This window comes from Anarhichas minor, unplaced genomic scaffold, assembly GCF_050575085.1.
Source record: "Anarhichas minor isolate MPS153535 unplaced genomic scaffold, ASM5057508v1 ptg000011l, whole genome shotgun sequence".
In the NCBI taxonomy this organism is placed as follows: Eukaryota; Metazoa; Chordata; class Actinopteri; order Perciformes; family Anarhichadidae; genus Anarhichas; species Anarhichas minor.
In genome coordinates this window covers 7,197,819-7,218,428 of record NW_027466457.1, presented here as the reverse complement: position 1 = coordinate 7,218,428, position 20,610 = coordinate 7,197,819, and the positions used below count along the sequence as shown (strand labels likewise).

Here is a 20,610-nt window from a genome sequence, read left to right as displayed (position 1 = left end):
TATACTAGTTCTGTGAAATGCCAGTCAACGGGTCAGAGACCTATAATGCATTGTAAAAATCAGAGCAACCATAAAAATATATTAATTTCTCTCCGTTGTCACCTTTTGAATATAAATATATATTTAAATGTAATAAAGCAGAACATACATCAACCACTTGTAACAGAGTGCCTTAAATAACGTGTTGATACACCAGTAACTAGGGAACACCAATAAGCTAAGTATGACATAATAATTCAGCAGTAAATAAAAAATAAAGATTAAAAATGTTTCAGACAGCATGTGGAAAAAACACTGAATCGAGCTGTAAAAGGTTCCACGGTGTGACAGGCAGCAGAGTTTCAAAAAGGCACTTTCTTGAGTCACGCCAGTCGAAGCGTTCTCCTCCACATCTCGCAGAGCGAGCAGGGTCACTCTCGCAATCAGTCAGGTGTAGTGAAAAAAGGGTTTTAATGAATAACCAAAAACAAACAGGGAATCCAAGGACAAAACAAGAGACAAGGGGGGGAAATCCGGCAGGACAAGGCAGAGCAGGCAGACTGAGAAACCGGGAACAGGACAAGCAAAACGGGCAGGTAGGTAGGAACACAAAAACAATGATCTGGCAGTGGGTGTGTGTGAGGCAGGGGTTTAAATAGTGAAGGAGGCAGTGAGCAGGTGAGAGTAATGAGCTGATGAGGTGAGTGTGACTGGCAGGTGCACTGAATGAACTGATTAGGTGAGTGAGGAGCTACAGAAAGAAACACACAGACACAGGGCAAAGCCTGATCGTGACATATATTGTGCAAAATAATTTTTTCTAACAGGCAATTAAAATTAACAAAATATTGGTGGGGACAATTGTGTCTTTCCCAAACTTTGGTCGTGACTAGTCCCTATGGACCATGTGCAAACCTACGCCCTTGCGTGACGCGGTTCAAGGCCTTGCACAGCAGTTAGAAGCCGACTCTCTGATGACCTATCAGAATCGTATGGCTCTAGACATGATTTTATCAGAAAGAGGAGGTGTGTGCGCTATGTTTGGTGATCAGTGCTGCACCTTCATTCCAAACAATACGGCACCAGATGACTCCGTAACAAAGGCATTTAATGGCCTCAGGACTTTAGCCCAGGAGATGCGCGAACAAAACGGAGGCCTGCATGACTGGACTAACTGGTTAGACAACCTACTGGGTAAATGGAAAACACTTTTCCTGCGCGTTCATCTCATTGGTCTCTGTAATAGCATTATTGGCTTTGTGTGGTTGTTGCTGTGTTCCCTGTATGCGTACACTCGCAGAAAGGTGCATCACGACTGCACTGACAAAAGAGAGATCAGTTCCCAGACAAATGCTCCTCACTCAGTGCCAACAACTGTATCAACCTCTGACACAACAAGACCCAGACCGATACCTCGACTTACAGTCTGACGATGACTATCCGGACGCTGAAGGGGGTGAATGCCATCCCCTCCAGCCACTAAACTACGACGATGTTGCTGTTATAACCACTTCCAAATAACTCTGCATTAAAAACGCGCATTTAAACTGTTTAACCATTTCCACATGTGTCAAAAATAATTGTATTATGTGCTCCTTTGCTCTGCCTGCACCTTACATTGCAAAATGACCACTGATATAACAATTTAGAATTCACACTGTTACATTTCCACATGTGTCAAAATAATTGTATTATGTGCTCCTTTGCTCTGTTCACACGCTTGCATTGCAGATTACCTACTGATATAGCAATTTATATTCACACTGTTAAACAGTGTGAAAAGAGGGATTGTAGAAATATGCTAACGGTATTTACAGGCATTAAACGTATAAGTATTATGTGTGTGCTCATTTGCAATAGTGTTGCGTGTGTCATAGAGCAAAGGTTTGAATCTCCGTGTGAGGCACTCACGCGCTCCCCGTACAAAGATGAAGCTCTGGCACACAGGTGGTTAGTTTAAACTCGTAACTAGATGTGTTGTGAAACTGATAACTCCGTGGGATATTGTGTAGCAACCTGCAGGAACAGCATCTTCTCTGTCCTGAGAACTGGAGGTCTCCCACATACACAGGGGCCCTAACCCTGGCGTGTGTGTGTGTGAAGATAACGAGTCCTTGAGCAGGACAAGGTCAACTCCTCATGAGAATGAATAAAGAAACAGGGCAATGATAGGACAGGGCTCACAAAACACCGAGAGGAGAGATGCGTGGACCGAGCCCTGACTTTGTGTCTGTTGCTAGGGATACTTAATCAATTCTTGTGTTTTGTGAAACCATAGATCTCTGCATTATGCTTTGATGCTTGACTTAATAAATTGTTAATACTTATAGATCGTCTACCGTCTTCTGTTCATCGAATGTAATTCCAATCAAACGATCTGCGCGGGGTCCTTCTGAAGGTGTTGTCTTTTGGAGTCAGATTATACGGTGGGCTTTCTGCCCGAGGGTAAATCCCCAACAATGTGTTTACCGTGAATTTCAGCATACTGTGAATTTCAGCATATAGGTGCACTCACATCTAAGTGTCTGCTGAGTTGACCACGGAGATCTGAGTGTCTGCTGACTTTACCGCAGCGATGCCCAGTAGTCTCCATTCCTCCACCGCTGCCAGTGAGCAACAGACTTTCAAAATAAAACAACGCACTATAAAATAATTGTCGGTGTTAATTAATGAATGCGTTAACGCGATATTAAGCGTTAACTTGCCCAGCGCTAATAATAATACGAATGAGTTTGCAAATATATTGTGCAAAATAATTTTTTCTAACATGCAATTAAAATTAACAAAATATTGGTGGGGACAATTGTGTCTTTCACAAACTTTGGTCGTGACTAGTCCCTATGGACCATGTGCAAACCTACGCCCTTGCGTGACGCGGTTCAAGGCCTTGCACAGCAGTTAGAAGCCGACTCTCTGATGACCTATCAGAATCGTATGGCTCTAGACATGATTTTATCAGAAAGAGGAGGTGTGTGCGCTATGTTTGGTGATCAGTGCTGCACCTTCATTCCAAACAATACGGCACCAGATGACTCCGTAACAAAGGCATTTAATGGCCTCAGGACTTTAGCCCAGGAGATGCGCGAACAAAACGGAGGCCTGCATGACTGGACTAACTGGTTAGACAACCTACTGGGTAAATGGAAAACACTTTTCCTGCGCGTTCATCTCATTGGTCTCTGTAATAGCATTATTGGCTTTGTGTGGTTGTTGCTGTGTTCCCTGTATGCGTACACTCGCAGAAAGGTGCATCACGACTGCACTGACAAAAGAGAGATCAGTTCCCAGACAAATGCTCCTCACTCAGTGCCAACAACTGTATCAACCTCTGACACAACAAGACCCAGACCGATACCTCGACTTACACTCTGACGATGACTATCCGGACGCTGAAGGGGGTGAATGCCATCCCCTCCAGCCACTAAACTACGACGATGTTGCTGTTATAACCACTTCCAAATAACTCTGCATTAAAAACGTGCATTTAAACTGTTTAACCATTTCCACGTGTCAAAAATAATTGTAATGTGCTCCTTTGCTCTGTTCACACGCTTGCATTGCAGTTTACCTACTGTATAGCAATTTATATTTACACTGTTAAACAGTGTGAAAAGAGGGATTGTAGAAATATGCTAACGGTATTTACAGGCATTAAACGTATAAGTATTATGTGTGTGCTCATTTGCAATAGTGTTGCGTGTGTCATAGAGCAAAGGTTTGAATCTCCGTGTGAGGCACTCACGCGCTCCCCGTACAAAGATGAAGCTCTGGCACACAGGTGGTTAGTTTAAACTCGTAACTAGATGTGTTGTGAAACTGATAACTCCGTGGGATATTGTGTAGCAACCTGCAGGAACAGCATCTTCTCTGTCCTGAGAACTGGAGGTCTCCCACATACACAGGGGCCCTAACCCTGGTGCGTGTGTGTGTGTGAAGATAACGAGTCCTTGTGCAGGACAAGGTCAACTCTTCATGAGAATGAATAAAGAAACAGGGCAATGATAGGACAGGGCTCACAAAACACCGAGAGGAGAGATGCGTGGACCGAGCCCTGACTTTGTGTCTGTTGCTAGGGATACTTAATCAATTCTTGTGTTTTGTGAAACCATAGATCTCTGCATTATGCTTTGATGCTTGACTTAATAAATTGTTAATACTTATAGATCGTCTACCGTCTTCTGTTCATTGAATGTAATTCCAATCAAACGATCTGCGCGGGGTCCTTCTGAAGGTGTTGTCTTTTGGAGTCAGATTATACGGTGGGCTTTCTGCCCGAGGGTAAATCCCCAACAATGCGTTTACCGTGAATTTCAGCATATAGGTGCACTCACATCTAAGTGTCTGCTGAGTTGACCACGGAGATCTGAGTGTCTGCTGACTTTACCGCAGCGATGCCCAGTAGTCTCCATTCCTCCACCGCTGCCAGTGAGCAACAGACTTTCAAAATAAAACAACGCACTATAAAATAATTGTCGGTGTTAATTAATGAATGCGTTAACGCGATATTAACGCGTTAACTTGCCCAGCGCTAATAATAATACGAATGAGTTTGCAAATATATTGTGCAAAATAATTTTTTCTAACATGCAATTAAAATTAACAAAATATTGGTGGGGACAATTGTGTCTTTCACAAACTTTGGTCGTGACTAGTCCCTATGGACCATGTGCAAACCTACGCCCTTGCGTGACGCGGTTCAAGGCCTTGCACAGCAGTTAGAAGCCGACTCTCTGATGACCTATCAGAATCGTATGGCTCTAGACATGATTTTATCAGAAAGAGGAGGTGTGTGCGCTATGTTTGGTGATCAGTGCTGCACCTTCATTCCAAACAATACGGCACCAGATGACTCCGTAACAAAGGCATTTAATGGCCTCAGGACTTTAGCCCAGGAGATGCGCGAACAAAACGGAGGCCTGCATGACTGGACTAACTGGTTAGACAACCTACTGGGTAAATGGAAAACACTTTTCCTGCGCGTTCATCTCATTGGTCTCTGTAATAGCATTATTGGCTTTGTGTGGTTGTTGCTGTGTTCCCTGTATGCGTACACTCGCAGAAAGGTGCATCACGACTGCACTGACAAAAGAGAGATCAGTTCCCAGACAAATGCTCCTCACTCAGTGCCAACAACTGTATCAACCTCTGACACAACAAGACCCAGACCGATACCTCGACTTACACTCTGACGATGACTATCCGGACGCTGAAGGGGGTGAATGCCATCCCCTCCAGCCACTAAACTACGACGATGTTGCTGTTATAACCACTTCCAAATAACTCTGCATTAAAAACGTGCATTTAAACTGTTTAACCATTTCCACGTGTCAAAAATAATTGTAATGTGCTCCTTTGCTCTGTTCACACGCTTGCATTGCAGTTTACCTACTGTATAGCAATTTATATTTACACTGTTAAACAGTGTGAAAAGAGGGATTGTAGAAATATGCTAACGGTATTTACAGGCATTAAACGTATAAGTATTATGTGTGTGCTCATTTGCAATAGTGTTGCGTGTGTCATAGAGCAAAGGTTTGAATCTCCGTGTGAGGCACTCACGCGCTCCCCGTACAAAGATGAAGCTCTGGCACACAGGTGGTTAGTTTAAACTCGTAACTAGATGTGTTGTGAAACTGATAACTCCGTGGGATATTGTGTAGCAACCTGCAGGAACAGCATCTTCTCTGTCCTGAGAACTGGAGGTCTCCCACATACACAGGGGCCCTAACCCTGGTGCGTGTGTGTGTGTGAAGATAACGAGTCCCTGTGCAGGACAAGGTCAACTCTTCATGAGAATGAATAAAGAAACAGGGCAATGATAGGACAGGGCTCACAAAACACCGAGAGGAGAGATGCGTGGACCGAGCCCTGACTTTGTGTCTGTTGCTAGGGATACTTAATCAATTCTTGTGTTTTGTGAAACCATAGATCTCTGCATTATGCTTTGATGCTTGACTTAATAAATTGTTAATACTTATAGATCGTCTACCGTCTTCTGTTCATTGAATGTAATTCCAATCAAACGATCTGCGCGGGGTCCTTCTGAAGGTGTTGTCTTTTGGAGTCAGATTATACGGTGGGCTTTCTGCCCGAGGGTAAATCCCCAACAATGCGTTTACCGTGAATTTCAGCATATAGGTGCACTCACATCTAAGTGTCTGCTGAGTTGACCACGGAGATCTGAGTGTCTGCTGACTTTACCGCAGCGATGCCCAGTAGTCTCCATTCCTCCACCGCTGCCAGTGAGCAACAGACTTTCAAAATAAAACAACGCACTATAAAATAATTGTCGGTGTTAATTAATGAATGCGTTAACGCGATATTAAGCGTTAACTTGCCCAGCGCTAATAATAATACGAATGAGTTTGCAAATATATTGTGCAAAATAATTTTTTCTAACATGCAATTAAAATTAACAAAATATTGGTGGGGACAATTGTGTCTTTCACAAACTTTGGTCGTGACTAGTCCCTATGGACCATGTGCAAACCTACGCCCTTGCGTGACGCGGTTCAAGGCCTTGCACAGCAGTTAGAAGCCGACTCTCTGATGACCTATCAGAATCGTATGGCTCTAGACATGATTTTATCAGAAAGAGGAGGTGTGTGCGTGATGTTTGGTGATCAGTGCTGCACCTTCATTCCAAGCAATACGGCACCAGATGACTCCGTAACAAAGGCATTTAATGGCCTCAGGACTTTAGCCCAGGAGATGCGCGAACAAAACGGAGGCCTGCATGACTGGACTAACTGGTTAGACAACCTACTGGGTAAATGGAAAACACTTTTCCTCTCCGCGTTCATCTCATTGGTCTCTGTAATAGCATTATTGGCTTTGTGATCTTTTCTACTTGATGCCGTTAGTGCATCTTGAAAATTGACTATTTTGATGGCTGTAGGGAGTCTGATGTAAAACCACACAATGCGTATGGGCTCGTGCTTTCAGCTGTCTCCAATCCTGTAGCAGAGCTCACCTGCAGTTCATCACAGAACTACAGCTTCACAATGTTATTATATAAGTATTCGTTTAATTTACAATTAGTTAGTCAATAGATAAATTAGATGAACTCGACAGCGAAATAAATAGTTCTGGGTGGGCTGTTCAATTCCATACAAACAAGTAACATGTAAAAATCGTATTAATTGTAAAACTTAACATTTTTAAACTTGAGATGATTTAAAACTGATGTCTTGTGTGTACCTGACGCGGTCGAGAACACAATATTAAAGCTAATGCTTTGTTTCCATACCACCAAAAGTTTATTTTGGTTTAGTTTATGTGTCTTCAGTTTTAAAGCCACAGGAAGAAAAGTGGAATTCTATGATAAATGCTACCAGGATTTCAGTACATTCACAATAACAATAACCTTACACAGAACTGAACAAACACTAAAAGGGAAGATTTGTAGGCGTGTTTGTTGAAGTTGTTTTTTTTCCCCTTCATCCTTACTTCCTCAAAGTCCTGCCAAACATAAGGCTTGAAGATAGGACAGCACAATTAAGCCTGAGTGAAAAGAGAGGACAAGGACACACTAGGGAGACCAGAGACATGTGCTTGTGGGACATCCAACAACAAACAGTAAACCCCAGAAACAGTCTACATTTGATCAGACACAGATGAAAGAAATGCTGAAAAGATATGTAGGTAGGTTAGATAAGCCTAAAGTCAGGCAACATAAATGTGGTTTGACTGCATCCATTTTAATCAGGAGAGATAAGACAGGTGAAGAATTGCTTGTTGAAAACAGATGATATGTAATGATGAAGTGCGTATGGGCTCGTGCTTTCAGCTGTCTCCAATCCTGTAGCAGAGCTCACCTGCAGTTCATCACAGAACTACAGTTTCACAATGTTAGAACAATGTTTCTAAGTATTCGTTTAATTTACAATTAGTTAGTCGATAGATAAATTAGATGAACTTGATAGTGAAATAAATAGATCTGTGTGGGCTGTTTAGGTGTATACCTTAATAAACAGTGTGTATTACTTTTTTACTTGATATTAAAGAGATTTGTTAAACAGTGAAATGATCATGTATAATAATTGAAACCTAAATGATATGTTATAAATACAAATTTAAATTAAATAAAATATTTTCTACTTGATGCCGTTAGTGCATCTTGAAAATTGACTGTTTTGATGGCTGTAGGGAGTCTGATTTCAAAGCAGAGTATTATAAAATGATTAAGAAAATGTTTAGTGTCATTTTAAGCAACAGATGTAGGTTACGTTAATCTTATGTGTTTAAACAAGTCTTTACAACTATAATACTTTGTTCATACATCTTCTCCGTTGTCACTGTTGCCAACATAGCAAATATGGAATTTCCACTGTAACATCCATAACGACATGCAATACATCCACACCCTACTCAGGAACTATTGGATCATATACTCAACAAGCTCCTTCTATACCTTAGTTTGACACACCTATAGGGGCAGATTCAGCTTGTGCTCATTACAACAGACCATGTTGCACTGATCAAACTCTAACTCGCACTAAAGAGACAAGGTGTGTTGTGGTTACCTCAAGCAAGGACATGGCTTGTTCAAGGATGTTGAGGTGCCGGATGTTGAGGACCATCTTACTAATCGTCATCGGTACGTTACTGTCTTTTATCCTTTGGGAAACTGCCTTAAACAGGCAGTCATTGCCTGATCTCAAAATACCACAGCAGTTCTCTTCAGACCTGCCTGGCTGCTTGGCTATCATCAGTGGAGACATAGAGGGGAAGAAAGACGAATTAAAAGGGCTTCTGGCATCCAGGAGAAGACAAATTCTTTTATCCGAGGACTTTTACCGTAATGTGACAAAGGACTGTCTGTCTTACATTGAAAATAGAGGTTTTATTACAGCACCTCTCAGTGAAGAGGAAAATGATTTTCCCATTGCCTACTCCATGGTGATCCATGAGAAGATTGAGATGTTTGAGCGACTTCTACGAGCTGTTTATGCTCCTCAGAATATCTACTGTGTGCATGTGGACCAGAAAGCCTCTGAAGAATTCCAGAAGGCTGTGGAGGCAATTATTTCCTGCTTTCCTAATGTGTTTATAGCCAGTAGATTAGAAAGCGTGGTATATGCCTCATGGTCCCGAGTGCAGGCCGATTTGAACTGCATGAAAGATCTGCTGAACTCGCAGGTCCAGTGGAGGTACCTGCTTAACACCTGTGGGACAGACTTCCCCATCAAAACCAATGGAGAAATGATTCAGGCAATGAAGGCCCTCAACGGGAGAAACAGCATGGAGACTGAGGTAACCAATGACTACAAGAAAAACCGTTGGCTGTATCACTACAATGTAAATAATGAGGTCATCAGGACAGATGTGAAGAAAAGTCCCCCACCCATTAGCAGCCCCATGTTCACAGGAAGTGCTTACTTTGTGGTCACCAGAGACTTTGTGAAACATGTGATGCAGGACAGAGAAGTTCAGCAGCTTCTGGAGTGGGAGAGGGACACATACAGCCCTGATGAGCACTTGTGGGCCACTCTACAGCGAATGCCCTCTGTTCCTGGATCAGTGCCTGCCCACATAAAGTATGATGTGTCAGACATGCAAGCCCTCGCTCGTGTGGTGAAGTGGAGCCCTTTAGCAGGAGATGTGAAAAATGGAGCCCCGTACTATCCTTGCACGGGTGTTTACAGAAGAGCAGTCTGTGTGTACGGAGCTGGTGACATCCTGTGGCTCCTGAGACAATATCAACTCTTTGCAAATAAGTTTGATCCTGAGGTTGATGATATTGCTATTAGATGTATTGAGTCAGTTCTGCGTTTGAAAGCTTTAGGCCATGACCCACTTTAAACAGATCAATATTCCATCATTGTGTAAAGCGTGTTATTAAAATGTATTTTACATTTCAAAGTTTGTACTTTGGACAGGTAAATAGTATATAAACCATAACTTATTCTAGATTGTCAAAGATTTTTTACTGAAATGTCATTAAATATTTTGTATTCTTTTTTTATTTTATTATCGTGTAATGGGATTATTTTATTCTGTGGCTGTTAGTTATTATCAGTATATTGTTATCCATCATCTATAATATTTATTCTTATATAATTGTCAAGATATTGTAGATTTTGCTTCTTTATTCTAATCAAAGTATTTATATGATTTTAATTAAATCTGTATTTGTGGTGCCTTTTAGTGGACCGTCGGTGGAAGAGATGTACAAAGCAAAAAAAAAAAGTACCTATCGCAATTTGGAGATTAGTTTAATCCTGTGAAACGTACTCAGTGTTTTGTCACTATACAAATTACATCTATCTTGTTATGACGGCAAAACTGTTACTAAATGGAATAAAAAAATACACAAACAATGATGTGGATCAATGAGTTTACTTGAAGAAAATGTTAAATTAAGAATTACATCTTTGCTTCAGATTGTTGCTCTCACAATTGTTTTCAAGTGAGGGAAAAAAAAGAAAAACTTAATTTTCCCCAGGCAAGATTTTGATAGAGAACATCAGCAGTGAACATTGAAAAAGGTGCTGTCATAACTAGTTCTATGAAATGCCAGTCAACGGGTCAGAGACCTATAATGCATTGTAAAAATCAGAGCAACCATAAAAATATATTAATTTGTCTCCGTTGTCACCTTTTGAATATAAATATATATTTAAATGTAATAAAGCAGAACATGCATCAACCACTTGTAACAGAGTGCCTTAAATAACGTGTAGATACACCAGTAACTAGGGAACACCAATAAGCTAAGTATGACATAATAATTCAGCAGTAAATAAAAAATAAAGATTAAAAATGTTTCAGACAGCATGTGGAAAAAACGCTGAAGATCGAGCTGTAAAAGGTTCCACGGTGTGACAGGCAGCAGAGTTTCAAAAAGGCACTTTCTTGAGTCACAGCAGTCGAAGCGTTCTCCTCCACATCACCCAGAGCGAGCAGGGTCACTCTGGAACAGCAGCAGCTGCGATCTCCACTTTGCCGTGCATGTCCTGGTCGATTCTGCAGACAAATTCAACAGGCATCAGACGTCTGTGTGCCAGGGATGGCATGTCTTCCAACAGGGCTAAGATAACTGATAATCAAAGTGACGACAGGCTACTATACTGCCCATAAACACACTTTTCATATGATTGCATCCTGAAATGTGATCAATGCTCTTATACCATTAAAAAGGAAATTCTTTGTGTTTGACAGAATATTTCTACTTTTGGACCAGACTTATTCTCTCAGCGTACCCATGAATGCCGAATATTGTCCATGATGTTTCTACTGAATGCACTTTAAATATCTGGGCACAGATATCGTTCGTATTGTTATGAGGTTCTTACTTCCCTTGAAACCCTGCAAGACAAATGTATACTAAGAATCCATGTTAGGGCACAGACTGCTTTATCTCCAGCACACACTGCAAATAGTCGCACAATAAGACAATGTGCAGTTATGCAATCTGTGCCAAGCTCCATATGATAAGTTCAACCTTTGTACTTCAGAAACAAATCCATGGCAATGTGTGAGGTTTTAGTGTGGCTAAATATTAATATTTAGAGAGAGAGTGGACAGGCCGAGTATTCAGTGAGGGCGAGTTACTGAAGGGAACCATGTGAGGACATAACAGTGCAACCATACAAACCACCGTGACTAAGACCAGCTACTTCCTTGTAGTCCCACCGCATTCAGTTGTAAAAACAAGAATAAACTTACCAAACATCAACCACATCAAATTCAAAACCTGTTTTTTTTTTTAAAAGACATGCAAGTAAGTGCTACTTGATGCCCCAACTTTAATATCAGAAAGAAACAATTAAATAATTTACCTTTCAAACTATTCTAACTTGTTATTGACATAAATTCGATAATCCAGCATCCCTGTAGAAACGGTGCCTTGGGTACAAAATGGGCTTCAAAGTACATGGTACGATTCAAACCATGCTTATATAGCTGATATTATGTTGAGGCAATAAATAGAGAACAAGGTTAACAAGAAAGGACTTTGAAATGAACATCACAGAATTGGCTCAGAAAAAGGATTTAGCTAGTTAAACAATCACCAAGCCACCTATTTGTGGAAACCAATCAAACAGCTTCTCTGTCCGCTTTTAAGGGAAATCTACTGTGAGAGAGATGTGGGACATTTAGGGAGGACAATTGTTGGCTTTGGCCAGAAAGTAACGACAATTCATCCCACTACAAACCCGTGGGACAGAATGAGGTGTATTGGTGCATTTCTGAAAGCCAACGGATCATTTCGCTGTTAGTTTTGTGAAATGCAAAAGAAGGCTGAGACTGACCCTGGGTGCAAGTGCATATACCTTTTACGGCTTTTCCTATTTTTTTCGTCATCAAACCTTAAGAGGGGGCAGGGAAATGGAGTTAAGGAAAGGAGAATTACACAGCCAACAGCAACCAGACATCCAAAAGAGCAAAAACATTTGATTAGATAAGATAAATGTCATGTGGATAGAAGACACATCAAGGACAAATACAGCATGAGCTCAATAGTCATCCATATCAGCAAAGGTTAACACTTGTTGAAATGTTACTATGAACTCAGGTGCACAAGGCTGTACTATTCTCTAAAGTTGTATTTTACAAAAGAAAATGTTTAGATATTTGTATTTTGTTGCATTTGGATCTCTACCTCCATCAGAATACATACAGTGTAAGTTAGACAATATTGCTTATGGGCAGAAAGTGTCCATTTTGGTAAATGCCTAAATCCTGTCTGGTAATTTTAGGGCTTTGAACGAAGATTAATTGTACACAATTTTAAGTGAGTCAGACTCATAATCACAGGCACAGTGGCCTAGCAGGAACAGCAGAACGTTGCTGTAGCACCACCTACAGATGAAATGTGACCACGTTCTGCAGGACCAGTCAGAGCTGATACTGCGTAAGCACAAAACATTACTAGAATACCTGCTAGTCTTTGGGAACCAGTTAAAGGAAAAACATGAAGGCACGTCAAAAGGAGTTACTTTTGTTTTACGAATTGTTTAATTATATGTTGTACCATGTCCCATGGTGGGGATTGGATGAAATCTGTAGAAAGGAATCTGTGTTTGAGTGGAGCATACTTACTGTTTGATACAATCTGGTATGGACACGTACTCCATTGGAACCAGCTCTGCAAGGTCTGTCAAGCTGAACACATACTTGATTTTCTGACTAAATTTGGTGCTGTGAAAAGAAGAAAGAAATCTAAATGTTACCAGAGAAGATGTTCATTTCATCATTGTAGCCACCGTAAACATTGACGTTACCTTATGAAAGGTTTTGTGAGAGCCAGCAGGGTGCGAATAAACCAGGAGGGATGGACAATTATCAAAGACTTCAAGTTCTTCCGTAACCTGTACAAAAAGAGTGAGAGAAGCTGTCAACAATGGAATCACATATGATGATGCAGTTCCTGGGTTTGGCCTGATGCCTCTGCATTTGTAGTGAAAGAAATACTTGTTTTTGAGTGCGATTGCCACTCAGACTCACCTCCTATCAATCTGCTGATAACATTTTCTGAGCCAGCCAACAGTTGGCATCTTTTTGCGAGAGGTTGCCCCATTCAAATACACGATCATATAGTTCTCAGCAACCAAAAGCTCCAGCGTGCCAATGACATACCTGCAGGAAACGGGGAAACCTCCATTAGCACTGGTCCTAAAATATCCACTCACAAGGCCAGAGGAAATCAAGTAATCACTTACTTGAATAAATTGTCCATGATGTATTTATAATTTGGTTGATTGCTTTCAGGCATAAAGCACACAGCGAACACAATTATGGCATTCAAACCGTCTCCATAGTAGCCTGCAGTGAAAAATCAAACATGAAAAATTGATGTTTCAGGATCAGAACAGTATTTGCACCGTCACAAAAAACATTATTTTCTTTCATATTTTGAATAAACACAGACTGATCAACTCAAGTCAAACACAAATATGATACAGCTTGTTAATCCACGAACATAGACAAACCTAAAATTACTGTATTTACGTTTTTTGCCAAATTTCATTTCACAATGTAATGCAACTGACCTCCATGGCTGATGACCCTCTTGTAAGGTTCGATGGCCTTCATGTCCACTCTGTGCTCCTGGTCTCCGATACGGAACACCCTCCAGCGTCGACCCTCCTCCCGCTCCTCCGAGACGGAGTACTCCTGCACTGACTCCACCCCCTTCTGAAGTAGTTCTGTGGTTTTCGGCTTGGGGAGATCGTCTTAAAGGAGAGGAGGCATTATAAACCCACAGCTAGGACGCTACACCCCCTGGATGTGAGGGATGTCTGATCTTATCCAATCAGATCCATTTTGAATCAAATAATATATCAAACGATTAGATCACTCAATAATTCATAATTGAACTTTTCAAAACACATGCATTTGAATCAATGGACATTCACATTACATTTGTTTGCATCTGGATGGCATGCTCTCTCTTTGAATCAACACCAACAATGACTCCCTTTCACTTGAGGTCCGCATTTACAATTACCTGATAGAATTTCCTGGGGAAACCTGCTATTGTTCCCTGCATGAGAAATAAATGTGTCGAACACACACTGCTGAAGTCCCGGAGGACTTCTGTGCATCTTTTGTAGGATGTACAGCTAGCTGCATGATGTGCACAATGTTCTGCGCAACATGTAGACATCAAGTTAAATGTTAAAGTGATCATCTATCAAGCATGCCAAGTAGAATCAAATATCAGTGAATAGTGCAACCAAATCACATCAACACACTTTTATGAGTTTTTCCTCTGTGAGCGGCCAATTTCTGTACTATTACAATCCACATTGATCTGTGTTTCTCCATCTGTATGATCCAAATATACGGATTTAGAATGAAATGACTGGTCAGATGTTTATGAAATCATCTACCAAATCATAGATTTAAAATCCCAAAATATGAGATTAAAGTGGTAAAATGCCAAAAGTAATGCATCTCCAATTGAAGGCTAAATTCATTATGCTATAATGTCATTTCCTGAGCTGTGCGTTATCTTGTAAAATATGATCACTAGTAAACAGCACAGGTTAGCAAATGGCTAATATCTGATAACTGCAGCATTGCTGTGCAGATCGAACCACTTCTTCGTTGCCTTAATGGACAAGTTGCAGCATTGATTGTTTCCTCAAACGCAGGGAAATGTCAAAGAAAGAAAAAATGACATGCACAGAAAACAGTAACTGAAAATGAAGTGTATGAAACACAAAACCTCCCCGTGATTTGTTCAAACAACTGAAGATGGAATATAATCTGGACAACAGGAGGTGATTGACGGATGGCTGGCAGAACAAAATGGGGGCTGTCCAAGAGACCTTACCACGAGGAAGAGAGAAACCTGTTGCAGGCCTGCAGCCTGTTTCCAGGCTGAGAATGGAAACAATTCTTCCATGTGAAAAAGAGGAAGGCAGTGTGGAAACACAAGAACAACAAACCTGTACAATCAAGGGTGGCGAATACAAACAGATCCAAGACCCAGGATATAAAAGACTAGTTTGATAACGCGTTTGCTTCTGTGTTACAAACCAACAAATAAACCCAAGAAGGGAAATGTTTTCAGGACTAAATTACACAACCGTGGACTTCTAATCCGAGTCCAATTTGAAAGCATCTTTGCATCTGTATCGAAACTGTTATCGTCGCATGATATAAAGGTCTTACCTTCCCATTCAAACTCATTGCTATTGTCTGAAGGTGTGTCTATGTCATCGAGGTCCAGCTCTGTACTTTCATCCAGCTCATCAGAGAGAAGAGAGCCTTCACTGCGGTCAAGTGTAAGACTGATGTCAGGCGCTGCGAGCTTCTTCTTTGCCTTCTTGCCGTGGTCCTTTGCATAGCCTGAGGTAGATGCCAAATCATCAGTGGTTATCATGTTTGTATGACAATTAAAAAAGGACAGATTCTGATTTGTCAAGATTATTATAATACGATTCTGTAGTTCATACAGAGATATGATGAGGCGTCTAAAAAATCAAGTGGTATCTTCCAATGTTATTCTCATCAGTACCAAATTCCTTCTTTGTGTTACTGTGCATCCAAAGAAAACACGTTTTTTATGCTAAAAAGACTGTTGGAAGATAGAGGCCCCATATTAATTTTGGCTGAACAGGAATGATTCCAGTGACTAATAACTCTCTCAACATACATATAGGCGTGTGGGTTTTAACTAAGACTAGAAAAAAAAAGTCCTTTAGTATTCTTTTCACGATTGTGTTTTCCTTACCAGGGTCTATCTCTTCAGAAGTTCCTGCAAAAAGCTCGTCTTCAAGCTCCTCTTCCTCCGGGAGGGGCCTAACAATCAAACAGCAGGGGATCATGCCTTCAGAAGGATTATGTTTCATGTGACTTTCAAAAGCACAACATGTGATACAAAGCTCTGAAGCATGATTTATACGGGATTTACAACATTATGAGTGATTGACAATACCGTGGAAAGTCCTCATCCTGCCACTCTTCCTTCAGTTCAACTCCTTCCATTCTCAGGCGAGCGTCTGTTGTGGCGACTGACTCTTGGCGCTCCAGGCTGGGAATGGAAACACAAGATGGTTATGCCATCTTTTACGTTTAATGATCTCTAATTGCTAAAAGGCCCTCTTGCACTACAAATATACTGAGATCAAGAGCAGGGCCTACACGACAAACCCAAACACATAACTAGTTGTCTGACGACGGCTGCTTGTGACTTGTACAATCCTCAAAGGATTATGGGAAAATAAAGAACAGGAGTCAAAGGCTTTTTTTTCCTTTTTTTCTTGGGTTAATACATCAGCAACAAAAACAAAATGAGTGGATAGTAATGGTGACAGTGATTAAACGCTACAATAGAATGAATACACTTGAATAAAGCTGCACAAAAGCACTATTTTACACTCTGCAAACAAGGGTGGGGATGTGTTTATGCAAGTAAGAGATTGTGTGCCATGTATTGTCACCCAAAATCAAAACAGCTTACTCCGCAGTTTGCATTGCCAAAGATTTTAGTCACATTGCACATGACATGACATGACAGGTGGACGAGTAATCTGGAATGAAACATGGTCCATGTCAATACTGCATTCAGGCACTGTTTTAAGTTTAAAAAGGCCATTTTTAGCTTCACAAATTGACATACTGTGTATGGCGTACAATTATGAAAACATAACCAAAGTTTTTAGGAAAGGGTCCCTTTGGCTTTTAGGATGAACCTTAAACTACTTTTCTATATACAAAAATGGTGATGACCGCTTTTTCGTGTGCTGTGGTTAACCCCACCTGTTAATTACCACCTTAGCATTACATCAAGTCAATTAAAACCCTGTTTATGTGCAGCTGCTTAGCTGTATGTGCTTCTTTACTATCACAACAGTCCTCCAAGCTGAGGAGAGATATGCTTATTGCCTATTTCCAATAAACCAAGTACTTTGATTTGATATAGACAGGTGCTTTGTGATGCTGTGCTCAAATTAATACATAATTCACAGTCCTGGAAAGTTGTTGAAAAGATTTTCAGCTTGCAACTGGCCTAATAATCAGATCACTGGCTTTTTGAAAAGCGTGCACGCTTATGTTAAGCGCTTAGTTTATAAACCATGAGGCTACTTACTAATGCTGATCATGGTATCTGTATCTTTGCTGTACAGAGCTCTCTTTGATGCATTAATCACATACGCAACTGTATTTGAGCTCCCAGACACAAAAACATTCCGGGCATTTGGTACTCAACATTTCAAAAAGTTTAGCCGTTTGCTCATGTATAGTGCTAATCGCTACATTACATTTGAAAGCCATGTGAGAGAGGTGGAAATGCTACAGGAGTGCGGTTCCCTGAAAACAAACCCTAGTAATCGAAGTCCAGTGGAGATCAAGCTGCATGAAAGTGGAGGAACATTCAGGAGTGGAAAAGATGAATGACAGTTTAAAAACTGTACTCATAATAAAGCACTTAGTGGCAAGTTGAATTAAGCAGCACATCAGACGGGAAGAGTTTACCGAAATATTTACTAAGAAGGTGTTTTTTTTCATGCCACCACAGAAACTTTCCTACTATAACCTACAAAAATTTGAGAGAACGACAGTTATACCTGTACAATATCATGTTATATCATATATCCGTGCAGTATACTACATTTGCAGAGCTTATATTCCTAGTTTTTGTTTAGATTGTGCCAGAGAAGTGCTGATTTAACTCAACCGTAATTTCTGACATCCCAGTCTGGACAAAACAATAAGATGAGATCGTACAAGTATTCCTGTTATTGTGTCCAGCCCATCTAAAATGTTCAGGAAACAAACACACATTCACAAAAAACCTAGGCAGGCATCTGGCTTAGGTGCTGGAGTCTGGAAGAACAGCATTCTTGCAAGGAAAAGATGAAACCTTTCCCTTTTTTTTTTTTTTAAGTTGCCAACATGTAACGTTGGGCCAAACATACAATAGTACATATAAGTTATAACGTTACAGACCTTCCAATGGGCCCAGGTGGTGAGCGTGGCTGGGGGAGGCTCACTGGGGTAGAGCTTCTGGCTCCCGGCTGTTCCTGCTCATTGTCTGGAGTTGTCCTTTCCTGTGGCGTACCTCTTGTTTGGGTCAGACTCTCTTGAAGTGCCTCTTCGCCATTTTCCACTGTAGAATCGGTGCTATTTTCTAATTCGTCTAATTCCTCCTCATCACCTTCTCCCGACACTCCAGAAGATGAGGGAGTAGACGCCTGTCTGTCTCCCAGCTCCTCGTGAGTCCTCCTGGGTGTGACACAATCTGGGCTCCTATTGTTCAAATTCATATCACTTACACCCTTCAGCACCGCTTCACTCTCAATCACATCCGATGCCATGCTTTGTTTTCCTGTCGCCCTATAATGCTGGAGCGTATCAGAGTGAAAAAAGTTCGACAGGGACAAGTTAAAAACACCGGTTTGCTAGTTAACTTAAATAAGTCAGACACGCAACTTCTTTAAAAGTTATTAGCTAGCGTGCTAGCTCTCGTTCGCTGTACCGCTAGCCAGGAGGAGTGTTGTTGACAGCTAACTTTAGCTATGCCAACAGCAATCGCATTAACCGAATAGCGTTAAATGTCACACAGGGTGCACAGATAGTCACCTTTCCTAAATGCGTCACAGTGCAGGAACTCGGGAGACCAAAAAATATGCTAGCTTTGCACAGGCAGCAGCACGCAGTGATCCTACTTATGAATTTCCTCCCTTCCTTCCTTCCTACGAGTCAGAATGTTCTCCTGTGGACGTAACGTTAGTCACGCTAGCGTGTGTGCTACAGTTAGCTAACTAACTTAGCCACAGCAAAAGACAAGCTAATGTTGTCCACTTAACGCCGGCGTTAATTTATAAAATCGATCCAGTTGTCAACTACGACATAACATGAGGACAACCGATCCATGTTCAGTATAAAGTCAGTATCCGCTGATTTCACTAGCCGGGTCCACCAACATCAGTTTCCGTTGTGCTGCCTAACAACGCTACCGTTAGCTACCGTTAGCTAACTAACCAGAGCGTTCTGTTGTGACGTTTCCAGCTAGCGGTCGCGAGCGTGCGGTTGAGTTGCCAGTTCTGTTTTCTTGCAGGTTCTTACCTGAACTTTCTACGTTCATCAATCAAGCCCAAAGCACATACAAATCATACTAAATTACAATATTAAAATGTCACTTATTTTCAGTTTCTCACAAGTTAAAACGATCTGAGCAAAGTTGATAAAGTGCATATATCTCCAACTTTAAAACACATCATATAATTAGAGTTAGAGTCGTTGATATAGGTTAATGTTAGACGATATATTAGTCTTAATGTTTCTGACTACTGCTCTATGGAAAACAATCAAACCTGGCATCCCTGCCCTATTTGGTAGTTGCTTGACCTGTAGGTGTCACTCATATACAGTCTATAAACCTTAGTTGTTTCCTGTGAAGATGGAAGTTTATTTTGAAAAGACAGTATGCATGTAACAAGCGAAAACAGACTCATGTTGCTGGACTTTTGCAGGAAAAACGCACGAAAAGTGAGGAGTAATATTTCGTAAGATATCAATAAAACGGGGATGAATTTATATCATTGTATAAAGAGAGTGACATGAGAAGATCAATCTCATGTCTGTAAGTTAAATCAGCTATAATCACTATTTTAAAATGATTAGTGACTCGTCTAAAACATTTAAAAAAGGAATAACTTCAATAGAATCATTCTATACACTGTAGCATCTTTACATTCTAATATAATGTAAAGAAGTTACAGTGTTGCCTTTTCTTTTCTTCCCACAAGAACGTCATTTTGTCAGGTTGATAAAAGAATGTCACTTTACTTCCTGACATTATTGTTACTCTATGGAGTCAGAATCTGTTGATCTGCTTTGTGTTCTAGACTTTGGTTTTCCTTTGGGCTTTTAGGGAAACAGTGCTTTCCTAAAAGTTTCCATTTTTTATCTGTCAAAAAAAAATTTGACTGCACAATTATTAATAATGTTTTTATTTTACTGACTGTAAAGTGTAGTATATGTTAAAGTGGTAGGCTAACTAAGTATAGTTACTCAAGTAAATACAAAGAATACTTTGTATTCATAGTATTCATGTAAAATACTATTTAAAAAAAACACAATATGAAAATATTCACATGAATATTTTGAATACTTCTTTACCTCTTTTTAGACCTATTTATTTAGACATTTTACTCAATTTAATTGAAG

The 20,610-nt window shown here is 40.6% G+C and overlaps 2 protein-coding genes across 6 annotated transcripts; one reads left to right on the top strand and one right to left on the bottom strand.

The window, feature by feature from the left end:
- The first annotated feature begins 8,503 nt into the window (after positions 1-8,503).
- LOC142947490 (beta-1,3-galactosyl-O-glycosyl-glycoprotein beta-1,6-N-acetylglucosaminyltransferase 3-like) lies at positions 8,504-10,110 on the top strand. Its single transcript, XM_076089126.1, has one exon. It carries the CDS (start codon positions 8,518-8,520, stop codon positions 9,781-9,783), a length of 1,266 nt encoding a protein of 421 aa, XP_075945241.1. The 5' UTR covers positions 8,504-8,517; the 3' UTR covers positions 9,784-10,110.
- A 194-nt stretch (positions 10,111-10,304) lies between these two features.
- bnip2 (BCL2 interacting protein 2) lies at positions 10,305-19,726 on the bottom strand. Of its 5 annotated transcripts, none has more exons than XR_012953372.1 (12): positions 18,388-19,724; positions 16,373-16,468; positions 16,169-16,236; positions 15,607-15,783; positions 13,977-14,159; positions 13,647-13,749; positions 13,432-13,563; positions 13,209-13,295; positions 13,027-13,125; positions 12,258-12,293; positions 11,184-11,289; positions 10,305-10,947 (listed from the first exon to the last, which is right to left on the bottom strand). XR_012953372.1 is itself a non-coding variant. In XM_076089123.1 (12 exons), exons 2-12 carry the CDS (start codon positions 18,753-18,755, stop codon positions 10,890-10,892), a joined length of 1,428 nt encoding a protein of 475 aa, XP_075945238.1. In that variant the 5' UTR covers positions 18,756-18,782; positions 19,021-19,725; the 3' UTR covers positions 10,305-10,889. The 5 variants fall into 5 exon arrangements, 3 of the variants coding, with proteins under 3 accessions (XP_075945238.1, XP_075945239.1, XP_075945240.1); XM_076089123.1 differs by lacking the exon at positions 11,184-11,289 and having other exon boundaries at positions 12,237-12,293; positions 18,388-18,782; positions 19,021-19,725; XM_076089124.1 differs by lacking the exon at positions 11,184-11,289 and having other exon boundaries at positions 18,388-19,720.
- Positions 19,727-20,610: the final 884 nt, after the last annotated feature.

What these genes read in the sequence shown, in the direction of transcription:
- LOC142947490 (XM_076089126.1), top strand. Translation starts at nt 8,518, where the DNA reads ATGGCTTGTTCAAGGATGTTGAGGTGCCGGATGTTGAGGACCATCTTA.
- bnip2 (XM_076089123.1), bottom strand. Translation starts at nt 18,755, where the DNA reads ATGGCATCGGATGTGATTGAGAGTGAAGCGGTGCTGAAGGGTGTAAGT. An exon ending in GAGGGTCATCAGCCATGGAG is followed by an intron (nt 13,750 to 13,976) that starts GTCAGTTGCATT and finishes TTTTCACTGCAG; the next exon opens with GCTACTATGGAGACGGTTTG. An exon ending in TATATGCACTTGCACCCAGG is followed by an intron (nt 10,948 to 12,236) that starts GTCAGTCTCAGC and finishes ATTTGTCTGCAG; the next exon opens with AATCGACCAGGACATGCACG.